This window comes from Coenobita brevimanus, chromosome 101 (genome assembly GCF_032717465.1).
Source record: "Coenobita brevimanus isolate Jiangsu-jjx chromosome 101, ASM3271746v2, whole genome shotgun sequence".
NCBI lineage: Eukaryota > Metazoa > Arthropoda > Malacostraca > Decapoda > Coenobitidae > Coenobita > Coenobita brevimanus.
The window spans coordinates 14,556,355-14,584,042 of NC_137054.1; the positions used below are offsets into that span (position 1 = coordinate 14,556,355).

Below are 27,688 nucleotides of genomic sequence, written 5' to 3' on the forward strand. Positions count from 1 at the left end.
AGATCAGAGAAATTGGAGAGAGAACTGTTTGGAATGCAGGGAAGAGTTTTGCTCCCTCGGGGACATGCAAGTACTGGAGGAGGAGCAGAGACTTATAAATCAAGACTTATCTAAGATCACTGAATGGGGACAAAATAGCCATCTCATTTACTGCTAGGAAAACCAGATATATACAATTTACTAGTAGACAGATTTTGCCTGATTACTTTATTACCTTCAGTGCAGCCGGTAGCTATTAGTATCACTAAAAGTATTGAAAATCTCGGTGTTTCTCATAACAATGCCCTCAGTTGGACCTCTCATATTAGTCATTAAAAAAAAAAAACTTGGATTATTGTATAGAATCCATACCTTCACTGACAAGCAGTTAGCTATAATTTACCAGTCACGTCTGTCATCTGTTCAAATATTGCCCATTCTTGTGGAGTGGATGTGGAGAGGTTGTATTAAAACAACTGGACAAAATTCAGAATAAAGCTATAAGAATTATTAATAATCCAGCAATTACAGATGAACTACCTCCCTTACAAGCAAAAGGGAACATGCCTCCCTTGCATTATTTAACAGATACCTTTATGGCAAATGCTCATACGAAGTTGTATCCATTGTGCCACCTCTCCATGCTTTCCCTGTGCTTCATGAGCATCTGGAAGCACACATGATTGGACAGTCATGCTGCCATTTTGCAAAACTTCTGCCTATCAGCGTTCTTTTATTCTCCGACATGCTTTTCTTTGGAACTCACCTCCCCAGAATAGTTTCCCCCTAAACTTCAACCTACAGCAGTTCATCTGTTACAGATTTTTTAAATAAATGGAGGGCACCTGTAATCTGGTGTATTGTTTTTTTTTTTTTTTTTTTACCTCCCCTGTTCATTTTGTAAAAAAATTATATAAATAAATAAATAAAGTTCCATTGCTAAAATGAAATATGGATGAAACTTGGACTGTGAGATTATTTTAATACTGTGCTAACCTATTAGATGACTTTTTAAATCACTGTATGTAATTTACCATATTTACAGGTGCTGGTATGATGTGACCATTGTTAGAATCTCATCCATACTGTATACTTTATCTCCCCTGCCAGAGTGACCTGAAGGATGTTGGTTTCCCCTGCTTGACTGAAGATGTGCTAAAGGGAAAGAAACCCATTGTGAGTTGTAGTAGTATAGTCAGTGTGAAGTGTTTGCATTGTTATCTCCTGCAGATTTCCTGTACTGCCATGAATGAAGTGCCTGTGCCATATTTCTCTTGCATATCTTTATTTTGTTATTTATTTATTTATTTATTTATTTATTTATTTATTTATTTTTTCCATGCTGGGTTATTAGAAACAGTGATTTCTTGTGTGTGGTGTGTTGAGGATAGCATGTGGATATTGCCAGGCATGAAAGGATTGAACTTGCTGGTAAGTCTCTTGAGTGTGTAGATAGTTCTGTTATTTGGGAGACATGTTATGTGCTGGAGGTGGGGCAGGAGCTAGCTCTGTGGCTAGATTGGGGAGTGGTTGGAAGAAGTTCAGGAAGCTGTTGCCTCTCCTGACATTGAGAGGGCTCTCCCTCCTTGCTAAAGGATATTTGTATGCAGCATGTGGAGTGTAATGTTGTATGGTAGTGAGACCTGGGCAGTAATGGAAGAGGATATTCACAGGCTCAAACGTACAGAAATGGCAGTGATTTAGTGGATGTGCAGTGCGTCCTTGAGTGCAAGGCCTGGGGGGGCTAGGTTTACGATGGAAGAGTTGAGAGGTAGGATGGGACTGGAGTATATTGGTGTAGTGATGAGGAGAGGTAGATTGAGATGGTTGGGGCATGTGGCGAGGATGTGGGATGATAATTGGGTGCAGAAAGTGAAAAGCATTAATGTTGGGGATAGGGTAATGAGAGGTAGACCGAAAAAGACCTGGGACGAGGTCATTGAGTGTGACCACAGGGTTAAGGGACTTAATAGGGAAGCTGCCAGAGATCGAGCAGCACAGTCGCTATTAGGTGACCAAGGACGATGCATGCAAGCATGTTAGAGCCTTCAAAAACGAAAATGAAAAAATGAAACTTACATATTCAAACCTGTCAGATATATACTGTACAGCAGTTTACTGCTTACAGTAGTTGACTAGCCTGATTTTGAACACTTGAATAAAAATACCAGGACTTACGTATGTTAAATTCATTTTATCTGAGACCTGGAATACTCAAGAACAGACAATTGTTATATGATGAACTGGTATGTGATGAATTGTTTTATGATGAAGCTGCAGAGGAAGGATGAGGTGTCATATAAGAGGTTTAAGGAAAAGAGGAATAGGGCGAGAAGGGCTGTGCTAAAGTGGCAGCGGATGAGAGGTGGGGTAGGTGGTTAACTAAGAATTTTCAACAGAATAAGAAAATGTTTTGGAAGGAGGTGAAAAGGGTGCGAAAGGGAGAGTCTGGGAAGGAAGAGCAAGTAAAAGCAGAGGATGGTAGGATTTTAACTGAGATGAATGCAGTAAGGAAGAGATGGGCGGAGTACAGTATGTTGAAAGCAGAGGATGGTAGGATTTTAACCGAGATGAATGCAGTAAGGAAGAGATGGGCAGAGTAGAGTATGTTGAAAGATTGTTAAATGTAGAGGAGGAAAGGGAGGCTGAGATTGTGGTGGATGGAAGGGTACAAGGAGTAAATGTGTTGGGAGAGTTGAATGATTCTTTGATCATGAAGGAGGAAGTGCAGGAGGCAGTAAAGGAGATGAAAGCAGGGAAAGCTGCAGGTATGGATGGATGTGCTGTGGAATGTCTGAAAGGTGGTGGAGCGACTATTGTTGACTGGTTAGTAAGATTGTTGAATGTGTGCTTTGTGCAAGGTATGGTGCCAGTTGACTGGGCAAGTGCTTGTGTAGTCCCGTTGTATAAAGGTAAGGGTGATAAAATGAATGTACAGTACTAGCTTTAGGGGTATAAGTCTGTTGAGTGTTGTAGGTAAGGTGTACAGTATGGTGGAGCGTTAATTAAGAGAGAGAGGTTACAGAGGGAGTGATTGATGATGAGCAATGTGGCTTTAGGAAAGGAAGGGGATGCATGGATCAGGTGTTTGCTGTGAGACAGGTGTGTGAAAAGTACTTAGTGAAAAGTAAGGATGTGTTTTGGGGTAGATGTGGATGTGGTTGAGAAGATTAGGAGAAATACACTGAGGTGGTTTGGACATGTGGAGAGAATGGAGAATGAAAGACTGACTAAGAGGGTGTATGTAGGTGAGGTGGAGGGAGGGAGAGGGAGGGGTAGACCGAGGATGAGGTGGAGGGATAGAGTTGAGAGGTAAATGAGGGAGGGGGGGGTGAGTTGGGGGGAGGGTAGTCAAATGGTGGGTGACAGAGCGACTTGGAGGCGTTTTGTCTGCGGCCACCCTTTGCTGGATTAGGGCATCGGGCTATAGATAGATAGACAGATATGATAGAACTGATAGGGAGGCTTTGTGGACTGTTTTAAGATTGTATGGACTTGATGGTAGGTTGCTAAAAGGAGTGAAAAGTTTTTGTGTAAATAGTACAGCGTTTGTAAGAGTGGGAAATACTGTGAGTGATTGGTTTCCCATGAGAGTGGGGCTGTGACAGGGATGTGTGATGTCGCCTTGGTTGTTTAATATTTATGTGGATGTTGTTGTAAGGGAGGTGGATGCAAGAATGTTAGGTGGAGGTCGAGTCTGGTGAATGTTGATGGTAGAGAGTGGAATCTGAAGCAGCTGCTGTTTGCAGATGATACTGCACTGGTGGCTGATTCTGAGGAGAGATTGAGACAGTTGGTAGAGGAGTTTGGAAGGGTGTGTGAAAGGAGGAAATTGAAAGTAAATGAGAATAAGAGTAAAGTGATGAAGTGTGTGAGGTTGGTAGATGGTAGGAGGATGAATATAGTTTTGAATGGCGAGTTGCTTGAGGAGATAGAGTGTTTTAAGTATTTACGGTCACATGTTGCTGTGGATGGAATAATAGATGTGGAAGTGAAGTTCAGAATGAATGAAGTAGGAAAGGTGCTGGGAGGAATGAAAAAAGTGTTAAGATGTCATTCACTTAGAATGGATATAAAGAGAAGACTGTATGAGGGTGTTGTGGTACCAACTGCATTATATGGGGCTGAAACATGGAATATGGGTGTAGCAGAGAGGAAAGTTTTGAATGTAATGGAGATAAGGTGTCTGAGGAGTACATGTGGAGTGATGCGCATGGATCGAGTGAGAAATGATGAAATGCGAAGGAGAACTGGAGTTGTTCGGGAGATGGCTAATTGAGTTGAGCAGAGGGTATTGCAATGGTTTGGACATATGGAGAGAATGGATAATGAGCGATTGGTGAAAAAGATAACTAGATCTGATGTGAGAGGTGTAAGGCTGAGAGGAAGACCACGAATAGGATGGATGGACAGTGTGAAGAGAGCGTTGGATGCAAGAGGGATGTCTGTTGAGCAAGGAAGAGTGCCAGTGCGTGATAGAAATGAATGGAGAGAAACTGTGAATAAATAAGTGATAATGCAGCCCTGAGGGGATATTCTCCCGCATTTTGTTTGATCAGCTGATCAGGTCGGGTGCAGGTAAGGGAATGGGTCTATCATGATGTGGCAGGGGTAAATCAGCTCTGCTGTCGGGCCCTGCTGCGGATGTCACTGATTGCACCGCGCGGTTGACCCTCATGCGGTGTGGTGCAGTGAGGATCTGTCCCTTCTCCCCTTTGGGGCTAAGATGCGAATGACTGTGTTTCAGTGGATGAGTACTGTAAATTGGGAGTGTGTCATCCTGTCTCTGCTACTTCCCTTTCCTTGGGGGGAAGCAGCCTAGGTATGTAGATAGATGATCACTGACACACAAGCTTATGGTCGTTTGTTTGTTTCAAGATGGCCATTGAACTTATCACTGTTGGGTGTGTTAGCATCAGTAATGGAACAATAGGGTGGTGTAGCTCAAGCAGTAAGTGAAGCCCAGTGAAGTGAAATGACAACCAGCAAAGGTGATTTGGAAACTTGAATTTAGACTTAGCTTTGGTGGCAAGCAACAACTGCAGTGCAGTGAAGTGAAATAACTACCAGGTTAGGTGAGGTGGAAAACTGTTTTAGACTCTTGTTGGGTGAGTGACCTTTGACCAAAAATGTATCACACTTGAACCCATGTTATAATAGACCCAATATACGGTAAATCGTTGTGATGGATTTTTTTCAAATACCTTATTGTAAAACAAGTGTGAGCTGCATGTATGTATAGTATTGATTACCTAGTTGTGATATACAGGAAATGAGCTACGCTTGTGGGGTCCCGTCTCTGTTTCTCAATAAGTCAAATTTTGCTTTAAACTCGTTTAAGTTTTTAGACTGGACGATCTCTTTGTCCAGGTTATTCCACAGGTGTATACATCTATAAGGAAAACTATATTTCTTGATATCCTTCAAGCAGCTTGGCTTCTTCAGTTTCATTCTGTCCTCTTGTTACTCTCTTATCCCATTAACACAGATCTTCTGTCAATTTTATCTATTTCTATCATGGTCCTGAACACTGCAATCATGTCACCCCTCTCTCTCATTTCCTCAAGGGAAGGCAGATCCAGCTTTTCCAACCTCTCTCTGTACAACAGATCTGCCAGATTGGGGACCATCTTAGTTGCTGTTCTTTGTATACTTTCAATCTTGTTTATATCTTTCTTTTTGTGTGGGGACCACAGTACTGCTGCATATTCTGACCTGGGGTGGATCATGGCCAGTATTAATTTTTTCATCATCTCCTAATCCATGTAATGAAATGCTACTCTTTTGTTAGTCAGAAGTTTATACGTCTCTCTAACTAACTTGTTAATATATTTTTCAGGAGACAAACTACCCTGGACCAGCACTCCCAAGTCTTTCTCTTCTCTCACTTTTGTGATAGGTTCATTACCCATCATATAATTCAGTGATGGCCTCTTGGTATTTTTACCCATTTCCAATATTTTACACTTCTTTGCATTGAATTTCATTTCCCACTTCTGGCTCCAATCATGTACCGTATCCTATCCAGATCCTCCTGCAGCATTTTACAGTCCTTCTCTGCCTATACCTTCCTCAGGATCATTGCATCATCAGCAGACTTGCATAACTGTTCATTCCCTCTGCCATATCATTAATGTAAATCAGGAACATTACTGGCACCAGCACAGACCCCTGGGGGACTCCACTTGCTACTTCTCTCCATCCAGACATCCTGTCCTTAATTACTGTCCTCATTTGTCTGTCTCTCAGAAAGTCTCTCATCCATTCCAGGAGGTTTCCCTTCAGTCCTCCTATATGCTCTAGTTTCCACAATAGTCTCTTATGGGGTACCTTGTCGATGGCCTTTTCCAAATCTAAATAAACATAATCCACCCAACCATCTCTCTCCTGTAGCACATCAATTGCTCTTGAGTAAAAGCTCAACAAGTTGGAAACACATGACCTTCCACTTCTGAATCCAAACTATCAGCCAAAATATTCATCTCTTCCAGATATTTCATCCATCTGTCTTTCAGGATTCTCTCGCACAATTTTGCAACCATGCTGGTTAGGGACACTGGTCTATAATTCAGGGGTTCTTCCATGTTTCCTCCCGTATAAATTGGTATCATATTTGCCCTTTTCCATTCTTGAGGCACTTTCTCCTCTTCCAGAGAACACACAATTAAACCGTAAATCTTATCTGCCCATATGCTGTTTTTCCCATAAGATATGTTATTCACAGTGAATGAGCTTGTCTGCTGCCCATAAACACGTTCACTGTGCGAGGGCAATCTACAGTAATATATGGGTATAACCAATTCCCAGTCTCATTAAAAAATGTCATTGGAAATTCTAGCCTATACTTGCCATGCTCTCCCTTTCTCCATAGCTACATATCAGCTGATCTTTAAATGCATATTGACAAATAAGTGAGAAACTGTAATGCAGAAATAGGTTGGAGATGTTTAATTAATGTATGATAGGGAGACCATAATGACAGGTGTGAGGTGTACAGTGTGGCATCACACCACATTTAGGAGGTAGGAGGCAGTGCTCAGAGGTAACTGGTGGCACAGCATGTAGCCAGGCTATGGCTTACTGGACGACAACACCACTCTGTGTGTAGGAATACTTGAACTGACGTACAAGTATTTACCTTGCTGAAATTGTGTCCCCCCTGTGGCGGGGGGGACACAACCTGGCCGCACTATGGGGTGGTGCTACTACTCTGCGGCCGGGTTGTGTTAGGAAGAATACTGCCACCGTATTCCCTGCGTGTCGTAAAAGGCGACTAAAAGGGGCGGGGTGAGGGGACTAGGGACCCCCTCCTCTGTTTTTTTAGTTCCTAAAAAGAGACAGGCCAGAGAAAGGGACGGGGAATGGAGTTATCCCCGTACCCTGAAGATTGGGTCTATGAATGTGCGTGGATGTAGTACAATTGAGGCTAAAAGGGAGGAGATTGGGAGAATGTTTGTGAGAAGAAAGTTGGATGTGTTAGCTTTGAGTGAAACGAAGATGAAAGGTTTGGAAGTGTGAATGGAAGATTGTCAGGTGTTGATAGAGGAAGGGCAAGAGAAGGTGTGGCCTTGTTAGTGAGTCCGGAAGTGCAGCAGTGTGTGATTGAATGGAAGGAGGTGTCATCGAGACTGATGTGGGTGAAAGCGAAATTTGAACGTGAGTTGTGGGTGTTTGTGAGTGCATATGGGCCTGGTAGTGAAAGGGATGAACAAGAGAGGGAGTCTTTCTGGAATGATGTTGATAAGTGTCTGCAGAGTTTTGGAGCGAATGTGAATGTGGTAATGATGGGAGATCTGAATGCTAGAGTGGGAAATGTAGCAGTTGAAGGCGTAGTTGGTATGCATGGTGTGCCTGGAAGAAATGAAAATGGGGAAACGAATGATAGCGATGTGTTGAGCGAGAGATGGTGATTGGGAATACGCTGTTTGAGAAGAAAGATATTTATAAGTATACATGGGTGAGACAGGAGGGTGGAAGGGTTGTTGATAGAGCCTTGATGGACTATGTGGTTGTGTCTAGGAATGTAATAGGAAGATTGTTGGATGTGAGAGTTCTGAGAGGGAGGGTGGAGGTATGTCTGACCACTACCTGGTGGAGGGAAAGTTAAGAGTATGTAAGAGATGGGTGAGAGCTAGGAGGGTTAGGTGTGGCAGGGAGGTTCTGAAAGTGAGTGAGTTGGATAAAGAGAGAAAAAGATAGAGTATCAGGAGAAATTGAAAGATGAGTGGAACGCAGTGAAAGATCGGGAAAATGGCAGTGTGGAGGAGGAATGGCAGTTGTTTAAGAGTGCTGTGGTGGAGCATGCAGAAGAGGTGTGTGGTGTGAGACGTGTGGGTGGTGGTGTAAGAAAAGGAAGTGAATGGTGGTGCGAGGAAGTGAGTATGGCTGTGGCTGAGAAGAGACGGTGCATATGAAGTGTGGCTGCAGAGGAAGGATGAGATGTCATATGAAAGGTATAAGGAAAAGAGAATAGAGCGAGAAGGGCTGTGCGTGATGCTAAAGTGGCAGCAGATGAGAGAGGTGGGGTAGGCGGCTGACAGAGAATTTTCAACAGAATAAGAAAATGTTTTGGAAGGAGGTGAAAAGGGTGCGAAAGGGAGAGTCTGGGAAGGAAGAACGAGTAAAAGCAGAGGATGGAAGGATGTTAATTGAGATGGATGCAGTAAGGAAGAGATGGGCAGAGTATTTTGAAAGATTGTTAAATGTAGAGGAGGAAAACGTGGCTGAGATTGTGGCAGATAGAAGGGTGCAAGGAATAAATGTGTTGGGAGAGTTGAATGATTCTTTGATCACGAAGGAGGAAGTGGAGAAGGCAGTAAAGGAGATGAAAACAGGGAAAGCTGCAGGTATGGATGGGTGTGCTGTGGAATGCCTGAAGGGTGGTGGAGTGACTATTGTTGACTGGTTAGTAAGATTATTGAATGTGTGCTTTGAGAAAGGTATGGTGCCAATTGACTGGGCAAGTGCTTGTGTGGTCCCGTTGTATAAAGGCAAGGGTGATAAGTATGAATGTACTAGCTTTAGGGGTATAAGTCTGTTGAGTGTTGTAGGTAAAGTGTATGGTAGAGTGTTAATTATGAGAGTTAGAGAGGGTACAGAGGGAGTGATTAGTGATGAGCAGTGTGGCTTTAGGAGAGGGAGGGGATGCGTTGATCAGGTGTTTGCTGTGAGACAAGTGTGTGAAAAGTATTTAGCGAAAGGCAAGGATGTGTTTTGGGCATTTGTGGATTTAGAGAAAGCGTATGATAGAATTGATAGGGAGGCTTTGTGGACTGTTTTAAGATTGTATGGACTTGATGGTAGGTTACTAAAAGGGGTGAAAAGTTTTTATGTAAATAGTAGAGCGTGTGTAAGAGTGGGAAATGCTGTGAGTGATTGGTTTTCTGTGAGAGTGGTGCTGCGACAGGGATGTGATGTCGCCTTGGTTGTTTAATATTTACATGGATGGTGTTGTAAGGGAGGTGAATGCAAGAGTTTTAGGTGGTCTGAGTCTGGTAAATGTTGATGGAGGAGAGTGGAATCTGAAGCAACTGCTGTTTGCAGATGATACTGCATTGGTGACTGATTCAGAGGAGAAATTGAGACTGTTGGTAGAGGAGTTTGGAAGGGTTTGTGAAAGGAGGAAATTGAAAGTAAATGAGAATAAGAGTAAAGTGATGAAGTGTACGAGGTTGATAGATGGTAGGGGGATGAATATAGTTTTGAATGGTGAGTTGCTTGAGGAGGTAGATTGTTTTAAATATCTAGGGTCACATGTTGCTGTGGATGGAAGAATAGATGCAGAAGTGAAGTTTAGAATTAATGAAGTAGGAAAGGTGCTGGGAGGAATGAAAAAGTGTTTAAATGTCGTTCGCTTAGAATGGATGTAAAGAGAAGGCTGTATGAGGGTGTTGTGGTACCGACTGCATTATATGGGGCTGAAACATGGAATATGGGTGTAGCAGAGAGGAAAAGTTTGAATGTAATGGAGATGAGATGTCTGAGGAGTATGTGTGGAGTGACGCGTATGGATCGAGTGCGAAATGATGAAGTGCGAAGGAGAACTGGAGTTGTTCGGGAGATGGCTGGTAGAGTTGAGCAGAGGGTGTTGCAATGGTTTGGGCATATAGAGAGAATGGATAATGAGCGATTGGTGAAAAAGATAACTAGATCTGATGTGAGAGGTGTAAGACTGAGAGGAAGACCACGAATAGGATGGATGGACTTTGTGAAGAGAGCGCTGGATGCGAGAGGGATGTCTGTTGAGCAAGGAAGAGTGGCTGTGCGTGACAGAAATAAATGGAGAGAAATTGTGAATGAATAAGTGATGACGCAGCCCTGAGGGGATATTCTCCCGCATTTGGTCTGATCAGCTAGTCAGGTCAGGTGCGGGTAAGGGGATGGGTCTGTTATGATGTGGCAGGGGTAAACCAGTTCTGCTGTCGGGCCCTGCTGTGGATGTCACTGCTTGCATTGCGCAGTTGACCCTTGTGCGGTGTGATGCGGTGAGGATCTGTCCGTTCTACCCCTTTGGGGCTAAGATGCGAATGAATGTGTTTGAATGGATGAGTAAATGGAGAGTGAGTCGTCCTGTCTCGGCTACCTCCCTTTCCTTGGGGGAAGCAGCCTAGGTATATAGATAGATAGATAGAAATTGTGTCGTATGTTGTGGTCAGTACAGGATAAAGTAAAGCTATAGAAAAAATTTTATCAGTACCATATACTGTATTCACTAACCTTATCACACCATCTTATTAATTTGCTGATGCTGCAAGTTAATCAGTTATATAATCAGTTCTCCCTGCTTTCAGTTTCAAGGACCGATGGTTCTTCAAGTGGCAAAGATGCGAAATGTGTCTGCTCCCAAGGCATTTGAAGAGTCTGGTGGTGCCCCGAGGATGCTGAAAATCTCTCTTACAGATGGTATTAATACTCTTCATGGTCTTGAACTACAGAACATAAAGGCACTCAGGTCAGTCAAGGCGCATTAACCTTTTCACAGTACTGTACTGACTTTTTAGCTTTATTGTTGCTGCTTCCAGATGATATTGTTTAGCTTAGGGAAGACAACTTGTAAAGAATGTATTATACAGTATATTGCTTTACCTAACCCCCTCCAGTTTGGAAAGTTTTCTGGACTGAATTAAGCCAACTGTAAATAAAGAAATGTTATGGAAGACAACTTGTAAAGAATGTATTATATATTGCTTTACCTAACCCCCTCCAGTTTGTAAAGTTTTCTGGACCGAATAAAGCCAGCTGGAAATAAAGAAATTTTTAAGGTGAAATAAAAACTGTAGAGTTCAGGCACTACAATTTTATGGTTGCTATTTATCTTCCCACTCCATGTACATTATGTGTTGGATATTGGAGTAGGATGAGAAAATGATAAAGGAATGTTATTGTCACTGTATACGAGAGTTTAAATTGACTAGCTGATGATTTCCGAGGTAAAGATACTTTACTTTCTCCCCAACCCCCACCCCACCTCAGATATAATAGTTATGGCACCAAGAAAGTCGTCTTACTCATCCCTTTTTTTCTCATTCAGATGGCTTTTGCCATTTCCTTCTCTGATATGGCTGAACTCTGCTTAAACTTTCACATCCTACAACTTGTGTGGATGATTCAGGTGCAGTTCCTCCATCATCTTCTCCTCTGATATCCTCATGCCTGACGTCTGAATTTCAGCAAAAGATGTAACAAGTAGATATCACACTGAGGGCGCTTACCTCCACCACTGCCTAGGCCAGACAACTCATAATACCACCATGCATGCAAGCATGGTGGAGCCTTCAAAAACAAAACAATACAAAACAAATTTCTTATGGGGATGGGAGGGGTGGATCCACATCTGGATCTAGATCGACCTCAAAACCTATTAAACTCTTCCTTGGCCAATGGGCTACCCCTCCTGAAAATTTCACCAAAATTCGCCTAAATTTCTGAGATATTTGATGGACAGACAAATACAAAGACACGGGTGATCACGTAACCTCTGCCCAACTTCGTTGACAGAAGTAATCGTTGTTCCTTCTATCCTTTGTAATGTGCACTGGTACAGGCCTGATGAGATCCCTCTAATTGTTCTTAAGAAATGTGCAACAGACTCTTTCAGCCACTATTTCTTCCCCATAATTCAGCATTATACTACACACTCCTTCAATTCCTAGCGCTTTCCCCATTTTGACTCTCTTCAGGCCCTGACACACTTCTGTTCTACTAATTTCTTTCTCCATATTTGCCTCTCACCATCTCCCACAACCTCTTATATTAGGACTGTTTTCATACTTTACAATCAGCAGTTCATTAAATTGCCCTCTCCATCTGATCACTTTCTGTCATTCTGCCATGTTTATCTATCACCACTTCCTACCTCCCCTGTCACTCTCTGTTACCTTCTTGACATCTTCCTAAAGCAGTTTCTTACATCCCCTCAACTTTTTGCTCAAGCTTCTTCTAAATTCTCATCACTGAACAAACAATAAGAAATCATGGAAGGCAGTAACAAACATCCAGATATCTAAAAAATAACCAGTCCAGCCCATGAAGCCTTACAGAATAATGATGGAACCATCCCCAGCACATTGGAACAAACATACTATTAATTGACAATTAGGAATCTGTCAACCACAAAAATATCACTTCACACACACACACACAAACACACACGCAAATGAAAATCACAGGAGACTCTCCCCATTCACTTCACAACAAGTCCAGCAAATGATAAAGAATGCACAGAACTTCAAAGCAGCAGGACCAGACCAGCAAATGAACATTCACCTCAAACATCTAATTTTCATAGCCATATGTACTTTCACTAAAATCTTCATATTTTTCTGGACTCACAACCAAATCCCAAATACTCTACTGTACTGTACTTGGAAGAAAGACACCACCCAATAGTCTATCACCATATATGCCAGTATCACTGCTTTCCACATCATTCAGAATCATGGAAAGATGTATCCATAAGAATATGACTCCCACATTTCTCTGCCTATTTCCCAATCTCAGTGTGGACTTGGATCAAAGCACTTGGCCACCATGCAACCTTTCTGAACTGACCTAACTCAACTTGGTTTATTTTATTAAGAAACAACCTCCATTAAGAACCATACAAGTAATAGTAGACATACAGTAAACAAAGCTTTTGATACAGAACTAAGGCACATAATCATAAAATCTTGAAAGTAAACTTGGAAGACAATGGTATGTGACTAGCCACCTTCCTGTTAGGCAAACAATCCCAAGTACTCAACCAAAACCAAGTTCCAAATTCAAAATACTCCCCATTGTTTTCCCACAATACTCATTTTTCTCACCAACACTTTTTAACCATTTCCTTCACACTGGCAACTCCCTCTCCTTCAGTAACAGTACTGTCTCCTGTGTTGATGACTTATAATTTCATCACAGTGCTTCCAAAATTCAGTAAACAACAGGCCAGCTCCAACAATACCTCCACTCATTGAAATGCTGGCTTTCACAAAACAGAATGAATGCATTAGCAACAAAATCAGCAATCACTTTAAATTCCAGACAGACACCATTGTGAACTACTTACTCCATTTAGAGGGAAATCCCCATAATTTTGGACTTTCCTTGGATACATACGAGACTTTCTCAGCAGACAAGGAACGTCAGCGCAAAGGCATCCCATAAAATCAGTACCTCTGGACAACAGAAGGAATTACTCAACATAATCTGTAAACAATGCCTTTGAATGACGAACTTATGCAAACCTATACTCACTAGAATATTGTCTCAAACAAAGCAGAATGAGTGCCACATCATCCAAATCAATTTCTACTCTGTTTACTAGTATTTACTATTCTAGGAATCTCAATCTCACCATTGGGTTGTCTGTTTTGAGGCACTTTTCACATTGGAATGACATTCCAAAAATCTTGGGCATACCTTGGACATTCACATGACCTTTTCTTAGCATACAGCCAACATCAGTGCAATAGCATCTCGCAGACTCAGTGCCCTGAAGTCGCTTAGGCACTGCCTTTGAACAGCAAAGCAAACTGAATCCCTGAAAATTGTGTATAGACATTTCACTAGAACACTGAATTACACTAGTCCCAGCAGGGCCCCAACCTTAATCAGCACAAACATGAAAGAGAGAGAGAGAGAGAGAGAGAGAGAATAATAATTAATAATAATAGGATGCACTAAAAGCAAAAATATAGATCACTCACATCAAGATGGGAAACAAAAATACTTTCAACCATGAACCATATGAATATGAGCAGCAGTCACTTCGGCACTGCCTTTGAACAACAAACAGAACACCTGAAAATTGTGTACAGACAATTGCCTAGAACACTGAATTACACTACTCCAAGCTGGGTCCCAACTTTAATGTGCACAGACATGAATAAGTTGTTCCATCCATCCATTATCCAATCCTACGTTGCCCCATGAGGAGCATAGGAGCCTGGGGCTAGGCAAATTGGTCCTGACATTTAAGATGAGAGTGACCAGCCTCACTCATCCCTGAGTGGCATTACGTGAGCAATAAACCCCAACCACCCCTTGGATATAAACCTTCACCAGCTCAATCTGATTGGAGTGCCGCAATTACCCCCTAAACCAGCAAGCGCCATAATTTTCTTACCCGGTATATGGTTACCACCCAGCATAGCAAATGGTTTCCTGGTATACAGGAAACCATTTGGCTTGTCACTCAGTGTAGAGCCACCCACAAGCAGAAGGAAAATGAAAGAATGAAGGAAAGTAAGACAAAGAAGGGAGTGTAAAATCACCCGTAAGCAGAAGGACAAGGAAAGAATGAAGTAAAGAAAGACAGAAGAGGAAGGAAGGAATGGAGGGAGGAGAGGAAAGGGCAGACACCCAAGAGCAGCACTACATCGAGTAAGTTAAATAATAATAATAATAATAACAATAGGATGCAGTAAGAGCAAAAGTATAGCGGTGGCCGAATCAGTGGAGAGTTGGCATGCAGTCCTACTGGACCCAGGTTCGAATCCCCGCTGGGGCAGGGAACAGTTTAAGAATTTGAATTTCATTAAAAGCAGACTTTACTGATCTACTAGATGACCCCCCGACATGTCATAAAAATACCCCCGCTAATACCAATACACCAGTCCTGTATGAGACAGCCCTAGCACGTATTCAATATGGACGGTGGGTGTTAGCGCCGAAGTGGTGACATGTGGAGGTGTATGATATGTAGAAGGACTACTTGGGCATTGGTACGGGCTGTGAAGCCTATGCCCAGAATCGAATGATTTTAAAAAAAAAAAAAAAAAAAAAAAAGGGAAACAAAAATACAGTAATCCCTCCAAGATCTGACGTAATAGAGCCAAAGGTCTGTCCAGGACTTGAGTTTGTCAGGAATTGGGAAAATGCTCCCTTGGCAGGTACTTATGGACCCTAACCCAACCTAACTTTAAAAACCACCTAAATACAGTAACTCTCTACTGGACATGCACAGCACCTATTTAAGACCCTATTCACACAAATAAGGGAAAGAAAGCATGAAATAAATGAAAAGGAACCAGAGAATGAAGAATTAGAAGTGAGTATGGAAAATACTTAGCAGTGTACAGGGTACTTACAACACGCCTGTGGCCGTTACAAAGATTAACGCACCTCCTCTAAAGCTCTGACAGTGGTGAAAATGCTCTTGAAGCATGTACAGTAATCCAGTGTTGTGCTGCACTTAATCCTTTTCACTGTGAATTATAATTGTTTAACACTGCACATTCTGTTCTTACTTGCGCCACGCCATTTGCAACACGTCAGTTTGCACTCTGCACTTAATCCTTTGCACTCTGAATTCTGATTTCTTAACACGGCCCAACACTGTAAATTCCCATGTGGTCTAGTGGCGAGGTATTGCAGTTTATTCACAAAAATGAGCATGTGAGGCAGCCATGGCGATGAGCATCTAGTCACAACGGTAGTTAGGCAGGAACTGGGGAGGGGAGGATGCAGGGGGGTACTCTACTACGCGTGAAAACACTGCTGTTCGTCGCTGCACAACAAATTTAAAGTAGGGATGAACACATATCTTTTTTTTTTTTTTTTTTTTTTTTTTTTTTTTTGGGTGTCCAAGGATTCGAGCCCAAATGCCTAGGACTTGGGGTGTCCAGGTCTTAAAGGGATTACTGTACCTCCAATCATGGACCATACGAATATGAGAAGCACACAGTCCATTGAAGAGAGAAACCTGTTTGGGGAGAACACAGTCCATTGCTTCAGTTCCATCCCATCCTTGTAACTGCATTACATCCTGACCCTTCCACAAAGAAACAAAAAATGAAGAGCTGTTCAGCACTACACACTGTATATCAGGAACATTCCCCCCCCCCACCTCCTCCCCCATCACTACACTCCCCAAATACATCCATAAACACATAGCCACCACAGCCATCCAGAACCTTCAAGCACATAGCATCCTTCACAAACCACCAATTAACATCCACCCCTCAGAAACTACCTTACCCTCAGAGAAAGAAGTACACCTGGCAAGACTATAATGCGGTCACTACCCTTCCATGTTAGTTACCAAAGCATACAGTTCACAAACAATCCACAATGACCACACCGAAGCACAACCTCTCACACCACAACACATTTACTCACCTATGGACCACACTATCTACAGACAGTCCTTCAACATAACCTCAGCAAAAGACCTCTGGGAGTGACTGGCTGAAGTGACTGGTTTCCTGCACTCCACTGAGTTCTTATCCTGATGAACCTGTGGTTGCAACATCAATAACAACAGTGCAAGCCCATGCTGGGCCCCCTTTGTAACAGCCACTAACATGAGTGTCCAAAACACAAAACAAAGCTTTTAGAACAGTAACAGGATGTACAAAAACAACAAATAGAGATTACTTGAAAGAAGGAACATGTACTTCCAATCAAGGATCACCTGACTAAGATGTACAGGAACTTCTCAAATAATACGAGGGTTATGTTCCTGGAGAGGTCGCATTATCTAAAAACGCGTTATTTAAACATAATTTTCCCATAAGAAACAATGGTAATATTGAGGGTTACCTTCCTGGACTCTGGGAAAGTCTACCCATTTGGGAAGTTATGCTACTCTAAACTTAAATGCAACAATATTAATTTGAAAGAAAATCCACATAAAAAACAAAATCAATATATCTTGGGAGACATAAACAACATTTGAGCCCTAGTTGGGCCGAAGTGTTGTTTACGTCTCTCCAAATACATACAGTAGTATTCATTTTTTACATGGATTTTCTTTCAATTTTGCTTCTTTCACGGCACTGTGAAAGTTCCTCAACATTATTAATGCATTAGTAGGTCACAGAAACAATACAGTAAAAGCAACATTTTCATTATGGTAAGTAGGTCACAAACAATAACAACAAACAGCATCTACGCATCACTCGTCGTTTGCTGCTGTCCCTCCTCACCCAGCTCCCCCACCCCATCTCCTGCTGCTTCCCCTCCTCGCTCTGCTGTCCAGATATGTAAAGACTTAATTTACCATAATGAAACAGATACAATATATATATATATATATATATATATATATATATATATATATATATATATATATATTTTTTCAACTGAATAATTCAAACCGTCCCCGAGACTGTCTATCAGCTTGGGACTGTCCAAGGTGCGCGCAGCTAACTGGAAAATGTCACGTACGTGTAAAGTCACATTAAATCGAGAAACACTTGTTAGTTAAACATATCTCCTCAAATATTTGCCCGTGTTAAAACGAAAACGCGGTTTAAACTCGCATTAGTTGAGAGGTTACTGTACACTGTTCATTGCTTCAGTACAGGATGCATCCCACCCTTATAACTTATGGTGTGCCACCCCCACCTCAAAGATATAAATAATAAATAACTTCCCAACATATATTACCTTAACAAATATCCATCCTCCTCCACCCAGCACATCATTTTAACACATATCAGAATAATCTATCTATCTATCTATCTATTGCCAGACGCCTCAATCCCGTTTGGGGTGGCCACAAACAAATCGCCTCCAAGTCGCCCTGTCCCCCGCCATTTCACTGCCCTGCTCCCAACTCACACCCCCCTCTCTCATATACCTCTCCACCCCATCCCTCCATCTCATCCTCGGTCTCCCCCTCCCTCTTCCACCCTCCACCTTACTCATATACACTCTCTTCGTCAGTCTTTCACCCTCCATCCTCTCCACATGGCCAAACCACCTCAGTGTGTTCCTCACAACGCTTCCTATCACATCCACATCCACACCACAACGCTCCTTTATATCCTCATTCGTCAGCCTGTCTCTCCACGTGACTCCACAGGCTCCTCTTAAATAACTCATTTCCACTGCTCTCACTCTTGACTTGTGTCCTTCCAACAATGTCCAAGCTTCACTTCCGTATGTTAGAGTTGGTATCACAATACTGTCATGTAGTAACTTTTTTACTTCCATGCTCACTTCCCTGTTTCTTATCACTGCTTTTAAGGAACCAGCAACCTTTCTTCCCTGCTGTACCCTTTCAAGCACTTCACCCTCCAAACCTCCATCCTTACTCATCACACTACCCAAATACTTAAACGTACTCACATTTTCCAATTCCTCACCATCCAACCTCGCTGTACATTCACTGACTTCACCTCTCTCAAAGACCATCACTTTACTCTTCCCTACATTCACCTTTAGGTTCCGTTTCTTACACACTCTCCCAAACTCATCCACCAAGCCTTGCAGCTCCCCTTCGTCTTCACTCAACAACACAGTATCATCTGCAAACAACAGTACAGGGAGTTTCCAAACACTATCCTCTCTCAGAATAAACATTCACTTTCTCATACACATGATTCACTGTATCACAGAATTTTATTGCATTCATCCTTTTCCACTCACATCATACATACATAACATTAACTGGGGAGAGAGAGAGGGAGACAGAACTTCCCTGTTCATCCTGTCATAATCACCATAGCCATCAAAAGCTGAACACCATCCATCATGGCAGAACTCTCACTAAACATGCATCCCACTGATATACTGTAGTCATTTTGCAGACACGAGTGAATCCACTGCAGCCAGATCATTATGTGGCCATCACTCTTCCCTGCTTCAATACCAATACAAAATGGAACTTGCAAACAGTCCACTGTCTTCATCACATCACAACACACTTGCTCACCCCATGCACCTCACTTTCACAACACAGACAGTCCTTTGACATAACCTCAACAGAAGATCTCTTGCAGTGCCTGGCCAATTCCTGTCCAAAAACTAGGTTCACATCTAGATGAGGCTGGGGCCACAACAACAACAGCAACAGCAGCAGGAAGACAAATAAAGGAAGAGAGTATTCAGTTAAGGATGTAAGGTACTATTTATAAATTTCTGGATGTGGGAAAAAATGTATGACAGGATGAACAGGGAAGTTCTCTCTCCCTCTCTCTCTCCCCAGTTAATGTTATGTATGTATGGTGTGAGTGGAAAAGGATGAATGCAATAAAATTCTGTGATACAGTGAATCATGTGTATGAGAAAGTGAATGTTTATTTGAGTGATTCACTGTCATTGCTGGAGTGATATAAAGGATAGGATGGTGCAGAAGGTAGTGCTTAATTCAGATACAGGATGACACCAAAGGACCCTGGTGTCTGAGAACATTACTTGTACAGAACCCTGGCCTTTAGCAATTCTGATATAATATTCCCCCCCCCCCCCCATCACTTTTATTGTTAATCCTGTAGTTTATTCTTTGTGTGAAAATTCCCTGCTTGCATTCTGGTCCTCCTTGGACCAGGGTCCTAATGCTTTGATATAGCCAGCACTCCCCCAACCTTTCCCATGAGTGAGTTTGAAGATGGGAGGCAGCATGGTTGGTCAAGAAAGTGGATGGATATCATAAATGATTATGTGAGAAAGGAGTTTATTGATCTTACAGAGGGTGGGAAATTGGCAGGGTATGATGTTAGTTGGATAAAATATGTACTGAGAAGTATACGATAAGGGTTTAGCAGCTTTCTTTTAACTTGATGAACTGACTATCTGGCAGGTGTATATGAAAAACATTATAAGTAAGATAAATATAAAATTTGTGCAGATGGTCAAGCTTGTGAAATGCAGTCATTATTCCAGGTTGTGTTGCTTATTTCATTGGGCATGGTACTGGTAGTTCTCCCACTTTCCTACTTTCTCTTTTTTGTTTCTGGATTCTACATCACCCCATCTTATATGTGGGAACAAAGGCCAAGATGATGAGTCGTGTTGCTCACATATTTATACTCTATACATATCTTAATATCATTTCCCTAATTTTCTTCATTTCTCTACAGCCTGAGGACAGCCCCAGGCACAAAGATCCGTGTAAGTGGGAAGATTCCTATTAATGGAGGATTCTTGATGCTGAACCAAAACAACATCACAGTCCTCGGGGGCACCGTCCAGGAACTTTATGAGAAGTGGAAACTTTCGTTGGTGCGTCCCACGACATTTTGTTTATAGTTTAAATAGTTCTGCCAAGAAACCAAACACAGATTACTCAGACAAGTTTGCTTTATTGTGCATATCAGAAAGTCTGTGTGGTGAATTGTGTAGACTAAAATATTCAGACCATTTCAACCTAACATGTCAAAGTAGGCACAGATTACTCAGACAAGTTTGCTTTATTGTGCATATCAGAAAGTCTGTGTGGTGAATTGTGTAGACTAAAATATTCAGACCATTTCAACCTAACATGTCAAAGTAGGTGATATGGCATAAATTATAAAACTCATTCTCCCTTGCACAGAAGCAAAATAAAAGGTTAGTACAGGAGGTAGTGTAGCAGCTGCTGTGAATTACTTCTTCTTAGTGAAGAGGTGTGATTTTACAGTTGATCAAGTCATTAGCCGCTGATGATGATGATACTGTAATAGTGCTGATATACCACCTTTCTTTTCTATAATTTTCTGTAAATATAGCTAAGACAACAAAAACTGGTGAACAGAGAAATGTATCAAAGAACACCTCTTTCTGCCAGGGCTTCTCATATACAAATCCAGAAAACATCTAAAAACCTAAAACATGACTGCCAAACTGACACTATATACACTGGACTCACAAAGAGCTGAACAATTTTATACTCGAGCAGGGGCATCATGGAACAAAATTACTTCCAGTCAGGAACCATGTGAAGACAATTTTATTCCATAAGCATAGGATCCATTCTATCCTTGTAAGTCTGTGCCCACCACAAACAAATAACATTTCTCCTCCTACACTCCACAAACATGTACATAAATACATAGTTATCCAAAACTTACAGCCAGACAGCATCATCCCTGGACCTCCACCAAATATCCATCCCTTAGAAATTGTCCTTTTTTGAGAGACTCGAGTTTATCCATTCAAACCTCGATTTGGGCACCATCATTCTCTACTTCAGTACCAGTTCAAACTACAACTCACTGTAATGCAGTCTCTGCATCTCAACACAGTTACATCATGCACCTCACTCTTACAACCTAAACTAAAATATCCGTAGGAGCTCCTGGCTGCAGTAGCTGGCTGCGTGCAGTTCACCAGATAAATGAATGAATGAGCCTGGAGCAAAAACAACAACAACAACATGACAACAGTTGATTCACTTATTAGATCTCTTTATATTACAGTATGCTAAGTACAGTGGAACTTCATTTCATAAAGAGAGTTTTGCAGCTTGGCAACTTTATTGTGTATACTCATGAATGAAATATGTTACAAATGCATGATAAAAAACAGCTTTGGGAGAGAGTGCTTACAAGAAATATCTTATTCATGATGAAGTACTGTATATATTATTATTATGTTGTAAAGTGATTTGTATTTCAAGTGTTTTTCCTTCTTAACTGCCCCCAGAGTGTATCAAAATACAGCCGTGGAGTGAGGGCAGCAGATGGTTCCGGTCCCCCTCCCTGGGTACCATTTGGGAAGCGTATTGAAAAAGATCAGAAAGAACTACAACAATTCAAAGCATTGAAGGACCCTGTGAATGGCAGGGACAAGCTTGATGATGAGTTCGAAAGCAATCGCAAGCAGGCTGTCAAAGAACTTGCCAAGGAGGGTAATGTGAAGGTACTACCTCTTCCCCCTCCCTTTTTTTTAATCTGACTTTAGTTTTAAGTAAATAATGTGGAGAGATCAGCTAATACTTTGTTGCTGTAACACCACAAGCTAAGGCATTGGTTCTCAAACTGGGGGGTGCACCCCCCAAAGGGAACATGAGGTGAATCTAGGGAAGGTATGAAGCCATGTGGATTTTTTTTTCTGATATAATAAGGAAACTTTACACATATGTCAATCAGGAGAAATCTCTGACTAAATTAACCACACATCCTTGCAAAACTAAATGACAGCTGTCCCCCTTACCCATTTCCAGTTGATCATTCTTTCTTCGTGCATATTCACCCATTAATACCACACTTATTCAGTGCTTGTCTCGTAGGACATTACTCTTACCAATCTTCCCTGACCCCCAGGTACAGTCAAGTCACCTGGGGCCCTGCTAATTTGTTCTGGACTGCACCCGTGCCAGAGAAAACTATGCCATACAAATAACTAAACCACCTATGGGAAAACTGGAATTTGGTACTGGACGTTTGCCCAAAGTCCCCCTTTTCACCCCACATTTCCCCACAATTTTTTTTATTTTTTTTATTATATCTTGTTATGGATGTATTGGCTGTATAACAACCTGGTATTTGCAAAATAACTGTCATTATTATAGAAACTGGGTATCTATTCTTACTGTTATTGCCGAAAACGTTATTGTCGAAGTTTTTATTGGTGAGATCTTACTGTAGACTCCTCTTGAGCACCTTCCCCACAAGCCTCTAGGTCACTATTGGTGCGTTGTGTGGGGGGGGGTGGCATACTCATGGAAAATAGTGTTTTTGAGCCACTCCTTGCCTCTACCTTGCGTTCTGTGAGGTAAACTCGCGCATTCAAGGTTTTTGGTTATGATTTTCGGTCACTCATGCACAATGCGATTCGTGCACTCTGAGCTCGCACACTAGGTGAGCCCACTGTATATTTATATTCATATATATAAATATATAAATATATATATATATATATATATATATATATATATATATATATGTGTGTGTGTGTGTGTTATGATATGTTTAATATACTGTGTATATATATATATATATATATATATATATATATATATATATATATATACAGTAATCCCGCATATTTCGCGGTAGTTACGTTCTTGTAACCCCCGCGAAAAGTCAATTTCGCGATTACTCTATTAACAATTGAATCTTACACTTGTGTCCACCATGCTGCCCATCACACAGTCCATGTCCATACTGATTGCGAGACAATTCGCCGTCAGACAATTCCCCGTCAAAACATGGACGATTCCCCTTCAGAACAATTCACACCCTGGACGATTCCCCGCCATTCTATAAATATACTAATCAATACTTTTATCAATATACTTATTATTAATTAATCAATACTTTAATAACTGTATTTCAGGGGGATCCAGCAAAGTCTATGTTCAGTAGCGTAGGTTCTGGATATTATTTATTAGTTGCACCTTTCGTCAATAATTAACTTGTTTCTTCCTCGCTGTAGTCGCCTTTGAATTATATTCTAGCGTCACCCATAGCTACCTTCATTAATGAAGGCGAATTGTTTTGTGTTTGTTGTGACTGCGAATTGTCCCGAAACCTCCATACTCATCCCGAAATAACTTCTCACAAGATTGAAAGCACATACTCCATTATGAAGGAAAAACGTAAACACCGTACTGTAATACACAATTATCTACACATTTATTCACAAAACAGTACAAAATAAAAAGATGCATTAACTGGTGATAGCAAACACTCGCACGGTCGTTTCTTAGCTTGTCCAGTAACACAATTTTCTCTGCTAAGGTCATAACTTTTCTTGATCATTTTGTCACTTTGGAGTTCTTACTAATTGTATTATTAGCCTTTGGTGAGGCTGGCTTACGTCCTGGGGCCATGTGGAAAGCAAGTGGGAGGCAAGAGGCTCATATCATATTGCGGTTACAAGCACACCAGACACGTAAGGCAGTCAGGCGTGGCCTGAGGAGTACGGGGCAGAGAGCAGTGGTGCCATATCCAAACAACGAAATCATGCTAGGGCAATGAAAAAATTATGCTAGATTGAGCAAATTTGTTCCAAGTAAAAAATGAATTATGCTAACTTGAAGCTAAATGATAAAATTCTATACATATTCGTGCAACATATTAATTATGTATTGTTTACTATGAAAATATTAAAATGAACCTACATACAGTAAGAGGATGAATATCGGTTTTCTGCCCATACTGCTTTTTCCCACGAAACCTACGTTTTTCTGATGGATTTTGATGTGTGATTCATTCGTTTTTGAGCATCATTTCAATCAGAAATAACCAGATTTTGAGATATGACCCCCCCCCATCCCCCTGCAATAATGGGGGATCTTTGGGGAATTGGGGGTTATAGGGAGGGGGGGAAACACAGAAAATGGTCATTTCCGACTGAAATGAAGCTGAAAATCGAATGAATCATACCAAAATCCATCGGAAAAACCTAGGTTTCATGGGTAAAGTACAAAGCTCAAACTTATCCTAACCTAACCTAACAGAACCAAACCGAACCTAACCTAAAACCTAACCTAACCTAATACAACCTAACCTAACCTAACAACCTAATCCAACCCAACCAAGCCCAACCTGAAAGTAACCAACTATTCAAACATCATCTTACCTTATTCGTCTCTCTCTCTCTCTCTCTTTGATTTGTAGCTTTTATAAAATTATTCCAAAAATATTCCATTCCATTCTAAATTATGCTAGAATGATTCTAAAACTTCTAATATGGTAAAAAATATTCCAGACTCGAAAATTTGATCAAAATTGTGCTAAAAGAATAAAATTATGCTACATATGGTAACACTGGCAGAGGGGCCGCGGGAAAGGGACAGAGGGTGGCGTGAGTTTACCGCGCTGCAATTGGAAGCTGCGGGAATTTCAAATTTTTTGTTTTCTGTATATTCAAGGATATTTTAGTTGAACGTATTAATGCTAAGAAAATCCGCGAGAGGGCAAATCCGTAGACAAAAAATCCGCAAAAAATGCGGGATTACTGTATATATATATATATATATATATATATATATATATATATATATACAGTAATCACTCTAATATCCGGATTCCCAATATCCGAACATCCCCACTATCCGGACATAAGAGTGTTTCATGCTGTACTTTTTTTCCATACTATACTTACCTCATTTCACTCTTTAATGTCCTTTATTGGTGTGAATAGGGTGTTAGGAGCTATGCATGTGGAGTGGGAAGGTGTTTTTCTGAGTTAGGCTAGGTTAGGGTCCATAAGTACCAGTCCAGGAGCCAGTCACCAGAATGTTTATTATTGTATGAACCTACTTCTAAACCCTCATTTTATGTTTCTTTTGCATTTATTTCAGTCATTTATGTGCCTTATTGGTGTGATTTGGGTCTTAAATAGGTGCTATGCATGTCCAGAGGGAGTTGTATAGGTGTTTCTCTGAGTTAGGGTCCATAAGTACAAGTCCATAAGCTGGGGCCCAATATCCAGACAGAACCAATATCCGGACCTACCAATGGCTCTATTACGTCAGATATTGGAGTGATTACTATATATATATATATATATATATATATATATATATATATATATGTGTGTGTGTTATTATATGTTTAATATACTGTGTATATATAAATATATATATATATATATATATGTGTGTGATGAGAAATAGGGAGGTGAGTATGGAAGCTAAGAAGTCACTGCATGATGGTATTGTGATCCCTACCCTGACTTATGGAAGCGAGGCGTGGACCTTGCAAGAGGGGAACAAGTCAAGAGTGAGAGCAGTGGAAATGAGTTACTTGAGAGGAGCATGTGGAGTGACATGGAGGGACAGGTTGACGAATGAAGAAGTGAAGGAACGTTGTGGGGTAGATGTGGATGTGGTTGAAAAGATTAGGAGAAATACACTGAGGTGGTTTGGACATGTGGAGAGGATGGAGAATGAAAGACTGACTAAGAGGGTGTATGTAGGTGAGGTGGAGGGAGGGAGAGGGAGGGGTAGACCGAGGATGAGGTGGAGGGATGGAGTTGAGAGGTATATGAGGGCGGGGAGTCAAATGGTGGGTGACAGAGTGACTTGGAGGCGTTTTGTCTGCAGCCACCCTTTGCGGGATTAGGGCGTCGGGCTATAGATAGGTAGATAGATAGTGTTATTAAATGTTTAATATACTGTGTATATATATATATATATATATATATATATATATATATATATATATATATATATATATTCGTTCGTTCATTTTAGAAGGCTCCAGCATGCTTGCATGCGTTGGCCTTGGTCACCTAATGGCAGCTTTCCATGCTGCATGATCTGTGGCAGCCTCCCTGTTTAGTCCCTTAACCCTGAGCTCACACTTAATGACCTTGTCCCACATCTTTCTCAGTCTACCCCTTGCAGCCCCACCCCCAAAATTAACACTTCTCACTCTCTGCACCCAATTATCATCCCCCATCCTCTCCACATGGTCAAACCATCTCAATATACCTCTCCTCATCACAACACCAATACACTCCAGTCCCATCCTACCTTTCAACTCTTCCATTGTAAACCCAGCCCCCCCAGGCCTTGCATGCAGGGATGCACCGCACATCCACCTAATCATTGTCATTTCTGTATGGAAAATATTTAGCAGTATCCCTTGTCATTAGAAGTATGGAAAGTACACTGTATCAGTGTACAGGGTACTTACGACACGTCTGTGGCCATCACGAAGATTAACCCGCCACCTCTATGGCTCTGACAGTGGTGAAGGTGCACTTGAAGCATGTACTGCAATCCAGTGTTGTGCTGCACTTAATCCTTTGCACTGTGAATTATAACTGTTTAACACTGCACATTCTGTTCTTGCACCACTCCAGTAGCAACACGCTAGTGTTGCATTCTGCACTTAATCGTTTGCACTCTGAATTCTGAATTCTTAACATTGAACAACACTGTAAATTCCCATGTGGTCTAGTTGCGAGGTATTGCGGTTTATTCACTGTTTATTCACAAAAATGAGCACATGGGCAGCCATAGCGACGCGCATGCAGTCATGACGATAGGTAGGTGGGAACTGGGGAGGATGCAGGGGCAATCTAGTGGACGTCAGAAGAACTATGCGCCAAAACACAGCTGTTCGTCACAGCGCAGCAAATTTTGAGTAGTTATATAGGTTTTTTTTTTTTTTCCCCCTGACATTTTTTGGCCATTTTGGACCCAAGCCCAAAATGTCCGGGACTTAAAGGGATTACCTTATGTGTGAAATATTTAGGACCTCAGAATTAAGGTCACTGAAGTACTAATGTCTGACCTACCACATGTTGTAGCCGTGATGTCGGGAGGTGTCATATATTGCAACTAGCAATATCCTCTTGCAAACATATAGCAGTTGTTATGTTTATATAAACAGACATTGCTCATACACAATGAGACGTTGGTAATGTATCATGGGAGATAAATATATGCAGTAATGGATAACGTGGTTCATATCGGTGGTTACACCTATCTACATCAGCAGGTGTGTGAATTTTTTTGGTGGGCATTGGTGCCCCTGTACACCGATACTTTTGTGACCCACAGTACATATATTGTCGTTCATGCAAATCTGATGTGTAGTTGGACACTTTTAAGCCAGAG

The 27,688-nt window shown here is 41.4% G+C and overlaps 1 protein-coding gene across 1 annotated transcript in view; it reads left to right on the plus strand.

The window, feature by feature from the left end:
- The window catches only part of Tdrd3 (Tudor domain containing 3), a 63,551-nt gene that overhangs the window by 11,494 nt on the left and 24,369 nt on the right, over positions 1-27,688 (plus strand). The window contains exons 3-6 of the mRNA XM_080284355.1: positions 1,090-1,155; positions 10,770-10,930; positions 20,271-20,412; positions 21,814-22,029. Coding sequence (XP_080140481.1) covers positions 1,090-1,155; positions 10,770-10,930; positions 20,271-20,412; positions 21,814-22,029 — 585 coding nt within the window. The remainder of the gene's footprint in view (positions 1-1,089; positions 1,156-10,769; positions 10,931-20,270; positions 20,413-21,813; positions 22,030-27,688) is intronic.